The sequence below is a fragment of the Archocentrus centrarchus genome, chromosome 22 (genome assembly GCF_007364275.1).
Source record: "Archocentrus centrarchus isolate MPI-CPG fArcCen1 chromosome 22, fArcCen1, whole genome shotgun sequence".
NCBI classification, from domain to species: Eukaryota; Metazoa; Chordata; class Actinopteri; order Cichliformes; family Cichlidae; genus Archocentrus; species Archocentrus centrarchus.
The window spans coordinates 22,523,908-22,539,968 of record NC_044367.1 but is presented as its reverse complement, the minus strand read 5'-3'; the positions used below and the strand labels follow the sequence as shown (position 1 = coordinate 22,539,968).

Below are 16,061 nucleotides of genomic sequence, written 5' to 3'. Positions count from 1 at the left end.
AGCAGGACTCTGCAGAACTTGACTGCATACTGAGGAGGTAATTCAGCCATGTGATTCAGGTGTGTTGGATCAAGGACACATCTAAAACCTGCAGGACACAGGCCCTCGAGGCCTGGAATTGCCCACCCCTGACTTAGGCAGTCAACCCAGCTATATGAACAGCTACGCAAGTATGTTGGCAACTTATTTCAGCATTTTTTGTGTTTGTTTTAACTGTCAGAGAGGACTGTGCTGTTGCAATCAGTTCAGACATGGATCCTTTATCCTGTTTTGAACAAATAGTTGCAGCTACTGAGCCCTGGCCCTGCTGGACGGCTTTCTCGCTGTTGTGGCGGTCCTCAGTATCATTCAGAATCAGAATCAGAAGCCTTTATTGTCATCGAACATAAGTGCTTGACGAAATTGTTTCAGCAGTGAGAAGTCCTTCTGGTTTATACCAGAAATGAGGGAGCTGCAGCATTCTCACATCAATGCCCTTTTTCAGGCTGGAGGGTGAGAGCTCTGGTTTAAAAATGCTGGAGGGCATACTGACCAAAAAATGTAAGACTGATTCCATCATTGCTTTGGAGTCCCAGCTGGTGTTAGCAGATGATATCACTCTTAAACCAGACTATACAATGACTAAATTTGCCAGCAGTATTGGTGCTGTCCACGCTTTTGTGGAGAAAGTTGCCCCCCCCCCCCTCAGAAATCCCCAGATCCTGCTGCAGTTACACGTCCACTCAGGAATGCTCAACCACTTTTCTCACACTTCATGAGAAATAACTGACTCTTCCAACTTGATGTTGTCCAGGGAGACTCTGCAACTTTGGTTTTTTGCAGAAGCAGAGGCTGCTTTCTGCAAAAAACTCTGATAGTATGACGTAATTTTTTTTTGTTTTTGTTTTTGTTTTTTTTGGGGGGGGGGTGCACAAATTTATGAAAAAAATCTAATAATCTCTAGATAATCTAGAATAAATATTAAAAATCCATTGCACTCTGCAGGCAGATACATTAAGGAAATCCTGGTGATAGCTATGACTCATATTATCAGAACCTTTAAAGAGACACGGTCACTAAATAGGCCGATTCAAAACAAAAAAACACACTAAAGTAGAGGCTGGCTTTTGTGCACCAGGAATTCCCCGTTTACCTGCAACATCTACGGTCGCTCCAGTTTCACTCAGTCAAACCACAGTTTAGAATTTCAGCTTTGCTTAATTTATTTATTTGTTTTGGCTTTGTTTATTCTGAGAATTTTTTTCTTTACCTCCTTTCTTCAGCGTGATTATCCATGCGTTTATTTTTTTATTAGATTTAATCAATTTATTTATTATTATTATTATTATTTATTCCACAAGTTTAATTCTAATAAATGTATGATTTTCAGATCAGAAAATTTTTGTTTTGCATTTTTGTCTATGGTTTTAAATAGGACATACATATACACTGCTCAAAAAAAGTTAAAGGAACACTTTGAAAATGCATCAGGTCTCAGTGGGGAAAGAAAAATCATGCTGGATATCTATACTGAAATGGACTGGGTATTGAGTTAGCAACGAAGGGATCGTTTGGTGGAAATGAAAATTATCAACCTACAGAATTCAAAAGCACCCTGAAAATCAAAGTGAAAAAATGATGCTGCAGCTTAGTCCACTTCATTGCAGCAACTCAATATGGTACTCAGGAGTTTGTATGGCCCCCACGTGCTTGTATGCATGCTGACAATGTCGAGGCTCCTAATGAGATGACAGATGGTGTCCTGGGGGATATTTTCTCAGATCTGGACCAGGGCATCACTGAGCTCCTGGACAGTCTGAGGTACAACCTGGTAGTGTTGGATGGACATGAAACATATTGTCCCAGAGGTGTTTCTGTTGGATTTAGGTCAAGCGAGTGTGGGGGGGCCAGTCAGGGGTATCAATTCCTTCATCCTCCAGGAACTGCCTGCACACTCTTGTCACATGAGGCTGGGCATTTTTATGAAAAAGGAGGAACCCAGGACCCACTGCACCAGTGTAGTCTGACAGTTGGTCCAAGGATTTCATCCCGATACCTAATGGCAGTCAGGGTGCCGTTGTCTAGTCTGTAGAGGTCTGTTTGTCTCTCCATGGAAATGCCTCCCCAGACCATCACTGACTCACCATCAAACCAATCAGAGTGAAGTATTTTTTTGTGTTCTCCAGAGCACTTAAGCGGTTTTCAAAAACTCATTACTTATACTGTTGTTACTTTTAATTAATATGGTACAGTACAAAATTCCTACCTAACTGCTGAATTTTTGGAACCACATTCTAAAACCAATGCTTTGAGAAAAAAGGATATGGAAAAAATATCTTCTTATTTCTACAAAATACACAGAATGTGTAGAATACCAGAGGGATAGACAGTTGATGCAGTTCTTTAACAATAGAGCAGATATCATATGTTTCTCATCTGCAGCGCCTGGTTTCCATGACCCACTTGGAGACTCAAACTATATGCACATTAGATCATTGTTCTTTATTCTGTCCTAATTCAAAACAAATGCAGAGCACATATCCTGTCCTTGTGCTCAGAGGGTCACTGAGTGTTTATGTACATTTTAATTCAGGTCTAATCTTTGGGTTCTGCTGCTGTAGGAGAATCACTGTCCCCTGAAGATGAACTGTAAATATAATGATGATGAAATTTCCATGGAAACTGTGCTGATTGAATGCTGTACTGTCAGCTCTGTTCTTTCCTTCTGTACTTGGCCTGCTAGCTTAGCCAACACAGAATAAAACCTGGACATTAGGGAGGGTTTTCTGAACCTCACTGTCTCTGCAGAAGCACTCTGCACACATTACATCATAGAACTGGATTTCTGCTGTGTTTGCTGTACAGTGAAAACAGGACTAATAGGAGTATTTAGTGTCTTATGTAGGTACAGATGTACAGTGTCTCCTTCCTGTCCTTTTAATAGAGTGCTGATGGAAAGACAAGGTGTTCACATTGTAATTCAGGCTGCTGAAGACTTCAATTAACCAGAAATGAGACTTAGAGCGAGAGTTAGATCTTAACGTAAATCCGGCTAGCTTGTAATGAGACACTGATGATCCTAGCAGGCTATCCACACGTTTCTGTGATCTGGGCAAAATGGAGACACCTCAGTGAGTGGGATAGTGCAGCAGGAACATAAAATACACACAAAAATCCTTTTAAAAGCTCTTAATGTCTTCTCTTTGCTGGTGTTTCACCTCTAAAATTTGTTGAAGCAGCAACAACAGTCACGACACTTTCAAACCTCTGTGGTTTGTCTGCACTTGGAGCACGGAAAAGAAAAATGAGGAAAGTTGGCCTGAGGACCGTGTGATCTCATTACCCCACAAATTCTGCGAGCACAACATAATATAATGTTATATCACCCTTAGATATTCCTGGAATGCTGCTTTTTTACAGGAGTCGACCGGTGTGCATTTCCCCTAGAGAAACCCTCGTGCTGATTTGTTGAGTTTGGCTCTTGCAGCACACGTCTGAGCTGGTTTTAATCAGGACTTTCCAAAAATAAAGAAACAGCATTCCTAACTGTCCCACGATTAATCTCACATGAGTTACTGTCCTGTGTACGTATGCCTTTGGTTAGAATGGATAAAAGTCCGCAGATTTTAAGGGGGGGGGGGGGGGGGGGGGGGTATTGGAAATCATGGTGGCATTTTGGATTTTCCGAGGAACAAGGGAAACAGTTGGTAACAGAGAAGAAAACAACTTGTTTTTCTGCTGTCCTCATAAAACTAAAAAGCAAAGCAAATTCCAGTCATCATGATAAATGCAGCACTCATACTATTTGGTAAAGGTGGTCATAAATGCCCCTGAATGGGTCACAAGCAACCTTTTTTTTTCTTTTGTTTTTTAATTTTACTGGAAAAATATGACTGTTGAGGTTAAAAATCTCTTTTGCAAGAATGTCCTGGCCAAGATAGGCACTAGTACAATCAGCAGTGGATGCATGCACACATCAAAATAAGTATAGAAATGTAAACAAGACAGAGACAAAAACATAAAGAAAATCTAAACATTAAAGCTAAGACAATGTAAAATAAAAGTTATTTCCTCAAAATGCCAGAAATAGGTAGCAATAATTAAACTTTAATTAATTTAGTGAGACCGGCTCATTAAGTTACCCTCATTTTGAAGCTGATTTCAAATGGAGGCAGCTGCAAATCTTTCCAACTTCAATACAATATTTTGGGACAGACAAAATGAATAAATCTTGGATCCAAAGACAATAACTTCCTCTGCATTTTCTTTTTTTAAAGATTTAGGTCAGTAAGTAAGATGGAGTAGGACCAAATATGAATATAGAAGGAGAATACGAAAGGATGGAGCAGACCATCGAGCCCGAGCATACAACGTACAACCTGGTGGATGTTAAGAGGTTATAAACTCATGTTGTCCACTATTCAATATTCGAATCGCTATCGGGTTGACTAAGATTTCGGTGTGGCCATACAGCTTAGCATCTGGACTTTCTCATAGCAAGTAATCCAAACCATCAGGAACCTCAACATGAAATTTTATTCATCCTACATCTTCCTTTTGTTAAATTGTTTATATTATCCTAATCATAGCGCTGTTGCTAGACACCAGGTGGAGGAGCATTTGGACACAGAAATGGTGTACAGCTTTAATAAAAACATGAACAGTGAGCAGGTCCAAAATCATGTTTCCTGACGTGTGGTGCGTTGCTGAAGTGAAGTAGCGGGTGGGGGGGGTGTTCTCTGTGTAACGCTGACATGTTCAGAACTGCTGTTTATATTTGTGTTTATCTTCTCGTTAATCATCAAATGGCAGAATAATCAGCCATATCAGTGGAGCTCTGCAGAGCACATCTGGCTGCCAGACTGAAGTTGAGTACCTGTGAATGTGGGAACATGTAGAGTTCTTTACATTTGCACAGCGGGACCTGGCATGAGCTCCCAGAGTTAGCTGATGAGAGCTGCTGACATAAACAGTGTTTATGATTAATAAAAAAAAAAAAAAAAAGCATACTGAGCATCTCAGTGCTGATTTTTTTTCCTCTCTTTCAGGTCCCCAGCTGTCTACAGGAAAACAAGAGGCCTTTGAGATCTTCATAAGAGACCATGAAGACCACCTAACCATTGAAGACAACAAGAGTCTACTCAAACAGAGGTCAGTGACCAGTAATTATCCTGATACTCCCAAATTAAGGCTTTTTCTTTTCACAGTATATGCAGTACCACAAAACAAGTTCAGCGTATGAGGATATCTCTTCCTTCTCTTTCAATTGATTTTCTGTCAGCACCATAAGGTAAGTGCAGTTTAGTTCCATTACTCTCAAGAGATATCAGACATCTCAATAATCCAGATGGATAAACAGCACTGCAGGTCAGGGGAAGCATATGTAAATGTGATTTGGGGGCAAACCTTCCCTTTAATTCTTTGATTCTTTTGAACAGATCAGCAGAGGCCAGAAAACTCTGGGAGCAACAGAATGAAGCCAGAAACAGAATCAGTAAGTTTTCTCAACTTTTTGGAAAGCAGTCAACAGCTTTAAACGTGTTCAGGTGTGGGTTCTCCTATCATCATAATGGAAGCTGAGGAATTATTAATAACAAGCTGACCCCTTCAGTTCAGTGCGATGCTGTTCTGTATTTACTTTGTCACACATCAGCAGCAGGATGAAAGCATCTAAGAGCAAAGGTTAAGCAGTTCGGAGGTATTTGCTGCCACACCAACAGCTTTTCTCTGTATGTTTGAAAAAGGTTTTTGATTTTACACTCTTTATTTTCATTCAGAGACACATTATCTAAGGAAGCAGCTGAAAGGACATTTGTTCAGCGTAACACTTGTTGGGAAGCTTCTGTTGTTCTTACGGTAAAATAATGTCATCAGGACGATTAATATTATTTAACTTCACCCGTCTCTGTCTGTGTGTGAGGAGGTGCAGGAAAAGGAGAAACTAGTGCAGCTGTAAAGGACAGCAGCAGCCTACTGAGTCTTTAAGAAGAAATAGACTAGTAGGGGACAGGGACTGTCTCATTGGCACTTTTTTACTCCTCTGTGAATCGCCACCTTATCGTGGTGGAGGGGTTTGTGTGTCCCAGTGATCCCAGGAGCTATGTTGCCCAGAGGCTTGTCCCCCTGGTAGAGTCTCCCATGGCAAACTGGTCCTGGGTGAGGGTCCAGACAAAGAGCGGTTCAGAAGACCCCTATGTTTGTAACAGCAAGGGAACAGTTTACCCTGCCCAGGATAAGGTTACCGGGGCCCCACCTTGGAGCCAGGCCTGGGGAGGGAGCTCGAGGGAGAGCGTCTGGTGGCCGGGCATTATCCCGTGGTGCTCGGCCGGGCGCAGCCTGAAGAGGTTACATGGGCCCGCCCTCCTGTAGGCCCACCACCCGCAGGAGGCGTTGTAGGGGTCGGGTGCAGTGTGTGTCGGGTGGTGGCCGAGGGCGGAGGCCCTGGCGGACCGATCCGTGGCTATCGAGACTGGCTATTGGGACTAATTTCCAAGTCAGTATTTTTATTACTGGATTCTAATGGAGTCACAGTTCAAAATAACTCTTTTTTATCTTATACTAGCTCACTATAGCAGCCCTTCAGTTCATCCTCTAAGACAAGCTGATCTAGGACTGTGACATACTTCCATGTAATACCACATTTTACCACAAGATGGGGCTTCCATTAAGAACGGGTTCTTCTGTAGTGGTTGTGCTACAAGAATGCAGAGCCTCTTGAGGAACTGGGGGTAGCTAAAAAGAATTAAGTTAAACAGCAACCGATATCTGGAAACATTTCAGTGTTGCCCCCTGGTGGCAGAAAGGTAATTATAAAACGCACCTTTAAGCCAGCTTTCTTCTGATAGGCTGCACCTTGTAAACAGAAAAGGAAGACAAGGAAAAGCACAGGTGAACTTTAAAACAAACTCGCCAACAGACAAAGATTTTTTTTCTGTTTTGTGCTGGCAAAAAACATTTTATTATTATTTTTAAGTCCTTCAGCCCTTCAATGCAGAAATAAGGAAAAGCGTTTAATATATAAAACATAAAAGATGACATGTTAGGAATTTGAAGTTCAGTAATTTGTCATAGCCCTCTGCTGTTTACAGGAACACTAAAAGGCGAGTCCTTTCACCGCTGGCAGTGAGCTTAAATGATATTAATGTTTGGTTGAACTTTCCAGTAAACTCAGAGCAGTTAAAATGTGTTTTTATCTGGTTTGCATTTACTACTGCAAGCTACATTTATAAATTTCCCTGCTCTGTTTGTGGCTCATTTCACATGCCGTTGAAATGGATAGGTTTACACCAGTGCCTGGCATCATCGCTGCCTCCGAGCACACTCGGTGGTTTGGTAGCATTTGCCCATTAGCCTCATACATGCCAGCGTACACTTATCACCCTCTGAATTGAATTTTTTTCTCTCTCTCGCTTCACCGTTCACGCCATGAGGTGCTGACACAGACGAATATGTCACATATCATGCAGAAATCAGCCCTGACAGCAGACAGATTAACTCTTTAAATGTGTTCTGCAGACCACACAGTGAGGCTGAGGCGAGGAAAAACTGAATTTCTACTAATTTATCCACATTCCTCATCTTAGTCAAACATCTCGATGCTGTCAAAGCTTATTACATTTTTAGGTGCACGGAGCTGCATTCTTCCTGGATGAGAGATGGTGTTTTTAGTGGCTGGAAAGTGGCTTACTGTATTTTCCTGCCATCTTGTAGGCTTTGCTTGGAAACCTAACACCACCTGTGTCTCATAGTTAAAGTAGAACATGGAAACGTGGATTAAGGATAATATGTGGTGCTTATTTCTGATGGATTTATTGTGAGGGTTACAGGAAGCAGTGTCTAGTTTATGCTGTTGTTTTTGTCCTCAGCATGACTCTGGAGTCCAGTCCTACTGGAGAGACATATTCTTAATCCATAGAGCCAAAAGTCCAGGATGTTGTTTTATTCATATTGCACATAAAAAAAAAGACCTTTTAGGGCATATGTTAGACAAATTGGTGTCAGTAGGATAGCCAGTTAGCTAAAGTCAAACATGTTGGTCAGTTCAGTGCAGTGACAGTCTGACAATGACAGCTAACTTGCAGCATGAGATGAAAGAAACAGGGCATGTTTGTGCATCCTGACAACAAGGGCAAAGACAAATGGCACAAAATGAAAGGGAAACCTTTAGAGGCCTTTACAGAAGAAATCCACACTGCTTTGGAAGCAAGTCTTCACATGGAGGAGGGAGCAGAAGCCCTACAGCTTCCTTGCCCACTTGCCATGTGGGAGTTGGGCGACTGTGATCCCAAATGTTGTACTGGCAAAACGTTGGTGAGGAAGGGCTTTCTACAGAACCTGAGACACAATCAGAGATTCAGTGGACTCATACTCATAGTCCAATGGGCACGCCAGCAGACAGAAGGATTGTGGCCAACAATGGGCTTGCAGTGGTCGATTGCTCCTGGGCCAAACTGGAGGAGACACCCTTCAATAAAATGTTTGGAAGTCATCTCAGGTTACTGCCGTACCTCGTAGCTGCAAACCCTGTAAATTACAGCAAGCCTTGCAAGTTACCCTGCATTGAGGCTTTTGCTGCCACATTCTGCATTGTACATTGGCGTTTCTCTGTGTTTTTTGTCCTGTCTCCCTCCCCTTGCACCCAGCCGGTCGTGGCAGATGGCTGCCCCTCTCTGAGCCTGGTTCTGCTGGAGGTTTCTTCCTGTTAAAACGGAGTTTTCCTTCCCACTGTTGCCAAGTCGACCAAGATGGTGGTCATCTGATTTTGGGGGTTTTCTCTGTATTATTGTAGATTATTTACCTTACAATATAAAGCACCTTGAGGCAACTGATGTTGTGATTTCGCGCTATATAAATAAAATTGAATTGAATTGAATGTCTATTCAGAGAGATCACAGATGAGCATCTAATGCAGCAAGAGAATCAGATTGATGTGGTTCTGTTGATGTCATTGAAGCACAACCTTGAGCTGCTGCTGAAGCATTTTGCAGCCAAGTGTGATAAAGCCAGGATGTGGGTCAGCACCTCCAGGTCTGAGTCCATGGCTGCTGTCAGAAAACGGTGGATTGCTCCTTCTGGGTTGAGGGTGAGAGGCTGGCCTAAGCGAGGGAGTTCAAGTATCTTGAGCCAGAATGCAAAACTTTTGATATGGCTGTCAATCTATGTTCCAGGTCTCACCTGTTCTTGAGATCTGGGCAGTAACTGGAAGCGTAAGGTCACGACTGCAAACTGCCAAAATGACCCCCTTAGGGTGGCTGAGCTGAGGCTTAGAGATAAAGTGACGAGCTTGGACATCAGGAGGGAGTTTAGAGTGAAGTCATTGCTCCTGTGTTTCTTTGGAGGTTTTCCAAGCATGCTTAACTAGGAAAAGATCTCCTGGAGAATACGTTATCTCGCTTGGGAACTTCTTGGAGGGACTGGAAAATGTTGGAGAGATGGATGTCTGGAATATCCTGCTTAGTCTGTTGCCACTGCGACCTGACTTTGGATAAGTTGTTTGTAAAACAGATGACGACTTACCATCCAATTTGACCCAGATCAGTAAAAAAACACTGCATTTCATTATGAAAGAAAGAGCAGCTATAAATAAGCAGCATCTCTTGATTACTCTGCCAGATATTGAGGAATTTATGCAGTGCAGTCTTAGGTGGAGCATGCATTATCTACTTTGGTATCATTTTGACCCTCTTCTCACCTTTGCTGAAGTGACCCTCATTCCCAAGAAAAGCCTGCTGCAGCCCGAAATGTGCATCGTTACCAAGAAGATTGTTCCAAAGCTTATGAGAACAAAGAGTGAATTAAGAATATTGCGCAGTCTTTGTAAACATGAGCTGTGTTTTACTATGTTGACAGTTGCAATGATTAATTGGTGTGCTATCAGCTCCACATTAAAGTGGTTTATAAAAAGTCCCTGGTTTAGGTTAAAGATTCAGTCAGCGCTGGTATAAACCCAGCTGTCCAATAAAAACAGGGAATGTTTAGTGCAACTCTGTTTAATAGACACAAATACTGTTTCCTGTGTTTTTGCGGTTCTTTATACGTCTTGTGAATTTTAAACATTTACCATCATTTTCAGATTACTTTGTGGGCTTTATTCTTCATATACACATAGGTCGAATGCTTTAAAGCTGGGTCACACGTATGTTACTCAAATCTCAACTTCTCTTTGGGATTTATGCGGCATATCACATTCAACTTCCTGGCCACAAAAATCACCAAATATTTATTGAGGCTTGTAGCTTGAAAGCAGCTCTTAAAGACGACGGCACGTCTCCTGATGGTGGTGGGAACCCTGTGTGGTTTGGAAGAGGTTTTGGTGTTGAGGTCAGAGTCTCGTCCTGGATGGAGAATAGAAGTACCGAAGTCTGCACCCCACCTTTACTTAACAAATATTCAGGAATTTTTTTATCAGTTTTGGGAGTCGAATACGCTGTCTTGACCAAAAATCTTTGACTCTTTGATAACTGCTAATAGATAGATAGATAGATAGATAGATAGATAGATAGATAGATAGATAGATAGATAGATAGATTGATAGATTGATTGATTGTCAGATACAATCATAAACTACATAAAAGTTGTACATAGCAATGGAGATGCCACCTATTGTCCTCATTTTTTGTTGTCATTTTTTGTTTGCTTGTTATTTCGAGCCAGAAGTCTCCATATTTGGATGGGACACTGACTTGCTTGGTAGGCTACATCTGCAGACAGTAATTACACTCATCAAAACTGGAGCACAGACTTCTTGGATTGTCTGTGAGTAAGCCATATTATTTCTCAGACAACTGCATTAAAAATGCTCCAAAAGGCACCAAAAGCACAGCCTGAGTTAGCATCAACTTGTCAAGCAAAGAGGTCGTGTCCCTAATAATGCAAACTTTAATCCTTAATACAATTTTTTTAATGCAGGTTTTTTCATGTTTTGTTTTTTGAGCAGCTACAGAGGGGCTTCTGTCAGACAAACAGATCTGTTAAAGAATACTGTGATATGACCATGTATGGGCCAAGGGGAACACAAAAGTCATCCAAAAAATGTGCTCTTTATGTTGCATTGATGTGCTCCCTGCCACCCTTTTTTGGTACTCTGTCATCATAGCATGGTCATGGCATAAATATTTTTTAATCCTTTTATGTTATTATGAAAGGAGTTGTGGGTCATGTTTGAGAGAGTTGTGTCTGTTAGCAAAGTCTCATGCTGCCCACCTCACCACAATGTGAAGCCACAGGGCGTCTCAGTACATCTACATTCTCAGCTACCCACACACAACCCTGCTTCATACTCCATAGGCATTTTGGAAAAACACTGTCATCATGGGTACACTGTGTTGGGGTTGCTCATTTGTAATATTTCACATCATCCATTCATGTCTCTGCTGTCTACTGAAACCCTCAAAAAAGGGGTCCTGAAAGATGAGCTGGTTACACGGGCACTTTGCAAACGATTTAAAAGTATTCCGCAGGAGAAAGCCGAGCAAGAGCTGTAATCCAACCATTTTATGGCGTCATGTGAGGTGTTACAGAAACCCACACCCTTTCTTTCCCACATAATACTTCATCTGGATTTCCCATTTTCTGATTTCAACTTCAGATCGGCGATAGGGTCGCATTACACATAAAGCTGGAGCACAGCACCTGTCTACATGTGAATGACACCTGAGGGACTTAAATGGAAATGCCACAAATGATACTGCCATTCAACGTCTCCTTTATCTTTTAGTCTGACACTTTGATCTCTGATCTAAATGTGACATTGTATCCTGTGTTTGTCTCGTGGCAAACATATCCCTGGATGTTTTAGTCTGTTTATTTGCAGCTGCCCTCTACCACTGAAGCGTTTTATCACAAATTTCTTCAACAGTAGAATTAAGCACTTCAGTTCAGCAGAACAGACACACAGTAAATGACTTATTCACATGTTAAGACTGTACTATGGCCACAAGCATCACCAGGAACCTAAAATCTTCCCCTCTTGTTGCTTCTTTGCTTACTGTAAGTGTTCTTTTCAAGGTCTATGGAAGTTTGTAACTCAGCGGTATGTCCCGTCCTAAAGATTTGCATGCTGTGTTAATATGATACAATTGATATTTGCCCCTTGCAGACATGAAAGTATTGTGCACACTTGGATGCACTGTTTGAAACAACAACTCTCCCAATAACTGATGCTAATTTTATTCAGCCAAATTCAATGAAACCTGATGAAGAGATAAGGTATAGGCAAATTATGGATCAATCTAATTGTGGTGTGGATCCAGACCACTTTTTGCATGCCTTGGTGGTGGATGTCCTTTGAGTTTCTTGAGGGACATATTTAAATTTGGTTTTTTTTGTCTTTCTTCATTTCCTTCCTTCAGCTGAACTGAAGAAGCAGCTGGACGTGCGGAGGAGACAGAGAGCTGCTCATGGTAAGAATTATTTACAGCTTCTTAGATCCACACTAACATCTAAACAACAGGCATGTGAAGCGATTGAAATGCACCACGCTTCTGACAATTTCTTGCCTTTACTTTGGGATTGCAGCTTGAAGAAGTATCAGCTCTTTTTTTTAATCAGGTTTTTGATTCTGAGCTCTCAGAATTGGATGGTAAATGGCGAACACGTCGTGGGTGCTCTTATACTGTTTCTGCATCAGTGGCCACTTCAAAGCATTTGCAGCAAGCCTCAGTGAATGAAAGCTCAGTGACCGAAGACTGGGTGGCTCAGGCTCTAAGACTCCTTCATTTACTCCATTCTGACTGTTTTGATCAGTGACATAAAACCTTTGATGAGGAAACCTGGTTGTAAAGCACACAAACACCTCCCACCCAAAGGCTTTTCTTGTTATTTGGAGTCCCGCATCAGAGAGCTCTTCACAGCAGCCTGGTTTCTATTATGCTGGGCCAAAAGTTTAAACGGTGTCTTTGAAGGAAAGGCACTCGTGACACACACTTCCCAGCTTCTGATCGTGTACTTGTCATTTCATATATAATGTGACCGTGTTTCTTTTTGCTTTTAAATTCTTTGTCATTCCTGCCAACTGTTCCATTTATACCACAGGTGTCACAGAGAATCACGCAGAGTCTGAGGAAGAGTTTGACCCAGTGGAAGAAAACCTCTGTAAGCACATTAAAGAAGAAAAAAAAGGGTAAGTTTGTAGTGCTTTTAAATGCATTACTATAGCAAACCCTGTTTGGACTGATTGGATACAGCAGATCCTTTGTAACGTAGACAAAAGATTAATTCAGTGTAACTTATTTCTCCTGTCAGTTACAAGAGCATCGTTGGCCGTCTAAAAGCACTGAGGACCGAGATTGAGCATCTGCAGCTGTTGTTGGAGAGGACAAAGGTCAAGCTCCAGAAGGACTTCCATAAGTGGTGGAGCCAAGAGGCTTCCAGTCTACAGGTGGCTGAACTTACCTTCCTCTACCTATGCATGTGACAACACCACATAAAGCTTCTGTGAGCCTGATAGAAAGTCCAGGGAAGAGTGTCAAAGACGTGTGTCTGACATTAAGCTTGTCTCTGGGTTTTTGTCTCTGTATTTATGGATGTTTTCTTTCGTGTGTTTTCTGAATCCAGGCCTCTGTGGTCGTGTAAGTTGATATCCATCTGTCTTTGACTTCTGGGGCTTTTATGGCACCAGTGTGACCCTTTCAGCCTCTGTTCAAAATCATGCTCAATGGGTCCTGGTGGGACGATATGTAGGAGGCAAATACACACAAAGCCATTTCCATAGACCTCTTTGTGACCCAAACAAGAGCCTGGAGAGCAGCTTAGAGGCAAGACAGCAACAGCAATGATGCATAGTCCCAGCAGATAGCCTTAACAAGAACAAAATGTCACACTGTGGGGGCAGTCAGCTAAACATAGTGGAAAACAGTTGACATAATAGCCTAAAATATTGAATACATTTTATAATTTAGTAGCTAAAGATTTATCAGTTGAAAGTGTGGGGTAACAGTATATAGAAATGTGATAAATAAAGCTTCAACAGGATTAAACTTGCTGCCTTGGAATTAAGAGGATGAGTAGCAGCCAGGTGCTGCTAATCAAATTCACTTGATTAATTAGTTATCAGTAAGTGTGAACACCTCTATAAAAGCAGAAGTTTTAGTAGTTTGCTAGTCTGGAGCATTCAGGTGTGTGTTAATACAGTGCCACAGTCTTCACACTACTGGATCTCCCAGCAAATTCACCCCAAGGTCAGACTGTGCAGTGCTCAGAGTAATTGTAAAAACACCCAAGAGCTGCATCTCAGACTCTACGGGCCTCAGTTAGCATGTTAAACGTTAAAGTTAAGTACAATTAGAAGAAGACTGAACAAGTACGGCTTGTTTGGAAGGGTTGCCAGGAGAAAGTCTCTTCTCTCAAAAAAAAAAAAAAGAACATGGCAGCATGGCTTAGGTTTGCAAAGTTGCATCTGTACAAACCACAAGACTTCTGGAACAAAGTCGTTTTGACAGATGAGGCCAAACTGCAGTGCATAAATAAATACCTGCAAACCTCAATGAAATGGAACGAAGAAGAGTGGGTAAAAATTCCTCCACAACAATGTGAGAGACTGATAGTCATACAGAAAAGTATTACTTATATGGCTAAATTTATGAACAAATAGTGGTGAGGGGTTTAAATAGACTAATAGATAAGGACAGAAAGCTGACTTTAAATGAGAAATGGTAAGGTAAAAAAATTTAGCTGGGCTGAAAACATTTAAAAGATATGGTGAACAAGATATCCGTCTGACAGATCTCAGAGGGTACGACAGGCGTAGAAAGGTTGGGAACCACTGTGGTGCAATAAGAAATGACTTAAAGAGGAAAAAATTGATCAAATTCCCATTTCATGTCAGCACCATGTTAGCCTTGTCTCTCCACTTGCACGCTTTTCTCGGCCTTGATGGTCACTGCGTACAGCATGTCTTTGGAAACCAACCGCACAGAAGATGTTAGGCAGCAACATGTGACGAGCAGACATCGCTTTGGTTTTGATCTTATGAATGGAGAATATTATCTCATTCACATCTGAGCAAGGCTTGGGAATGTGTCACTGAATGACGAATGGGAAGGAGAGGAAGTCCAACAGACGGGCCTTACGCGTGCAGTTTGAGTCCTCAAACCAGGATGTCGATCCTTTTCCATGCCCGTATATATCCAACAGCTTTGTTCAACCGTTTATTGTTCTGTTTTTGCGCAGCACACACGCAGTCGCTTTGAGTTATGACAAAGCCAGAAGACACAAAATACCTGAGGTTGTCTGGTCCTTTTAAAGATAAATGTGGCCACATTGTGTTTAACTATTACCAGGCTGGAATTATGTTTTTGTTGAGAAGCAGTTCAGAAATAAGTAAGTTTTCATTATTTGTGACCAGGAGTCTGAGTCAGAGGCCGCAGCCAGAAGTCACACTGGTATGCCGAATGGGACCTTGCAGCCATCTTCACTTCGAGTTCCAGGATTTAGGTGAGACTGCTTTTTTCCCAGCCTTACAGCACATGTAATAAAGGTCTGAGTGCTCATGAGGTACTCACTGTAAACACGCGTCTCTGGGCCTCACATTAAGCAGCTCATTCACATACAAGTAGCCAAGTTATAATAAGAACCATTCTCCTCTTACTGATTCAGTTCATTAATAATGTTTTTCTTTTCATTATCTGTGTTTGAGTAGCACTTGATTATTGGCCAACAACCTGCAGCTTGTTTCCATAAAGCAAACATCCTTTTTTTTTTTTTTTTTAAACGTCACAAAATCATGCATGGCACCCCAGATGGCAACAATAGCTGGAACTATGTCACATCAATAAAAACTGTGTTTTTGTGTGACAAATCAAAAGAATAAAACCATTTTTAAAAAACACAATAAACTGATCACAAATGTTGAAGTTGATTAAAGGAATTATTAATCACTAATGATTTTTCAAAGGAGTATTTGCTCCAGCAGAGTCCGAGAATAAAAATATGGAGCTGAAAACGAGCAGAGAAAATCCGCTTTAGTTTAACTCCCTGAACTTTGCAGAAAAGCCGGTTCAGAAAATATTGCTGCAAGCTATTTCTGTGTTGTAGCTCCCTCTCGTGGTTGACTCATCTACTCGCATGTAGTGATACTAAAGAAC

General features: G+C 41.5%; 1 protein-coding gene across 5 annotated transcripts in view; it reads left to right on the top strand.

Annotated features, from left to right (window-relative positions):
- The window catches only part of kif6 (kinesin family member 6), a 77,912-nt gene that overhangs the window by 58,216 nt on the left and 3,635 nt on the right, over positions 1-16,061 (top strand). For 4 of the 5 annotated variants that reach the window (XM_030719077.1, XM_030719079.1, XM_030719080.1 and 1 more), the window contains 7 exons: positions 5,028-5,130; positions 5,261-5,269; positions 5,418-5,473; positions 12,330-12,380; positions 13,012-13,099; positions 13,222-13,357; positions 15,323-15,411. In XM_030719077.1, the coding sequence (XP_030574937.1) occupies positions 5,028-5,130; positions 5,261-5,269; positions 5,418-5,473; positions 12,330-12,380; positions 13,012-13,099; positions 13,222-13,357; positions 15,323-15,411 (532 nt within the window). The remainder of the gene's footprint in view (positions 1-5,027; positions 5,131-5,260; positions 5,270-5,417; positions 5,474-12,329; positions 12,381-13,011; positions 13,100-13,221; positions 13,358-15,322; positions 15,412-16,061) is intronic. The other variant, XM_030719078.1, reaches the window with a different exon arrangement.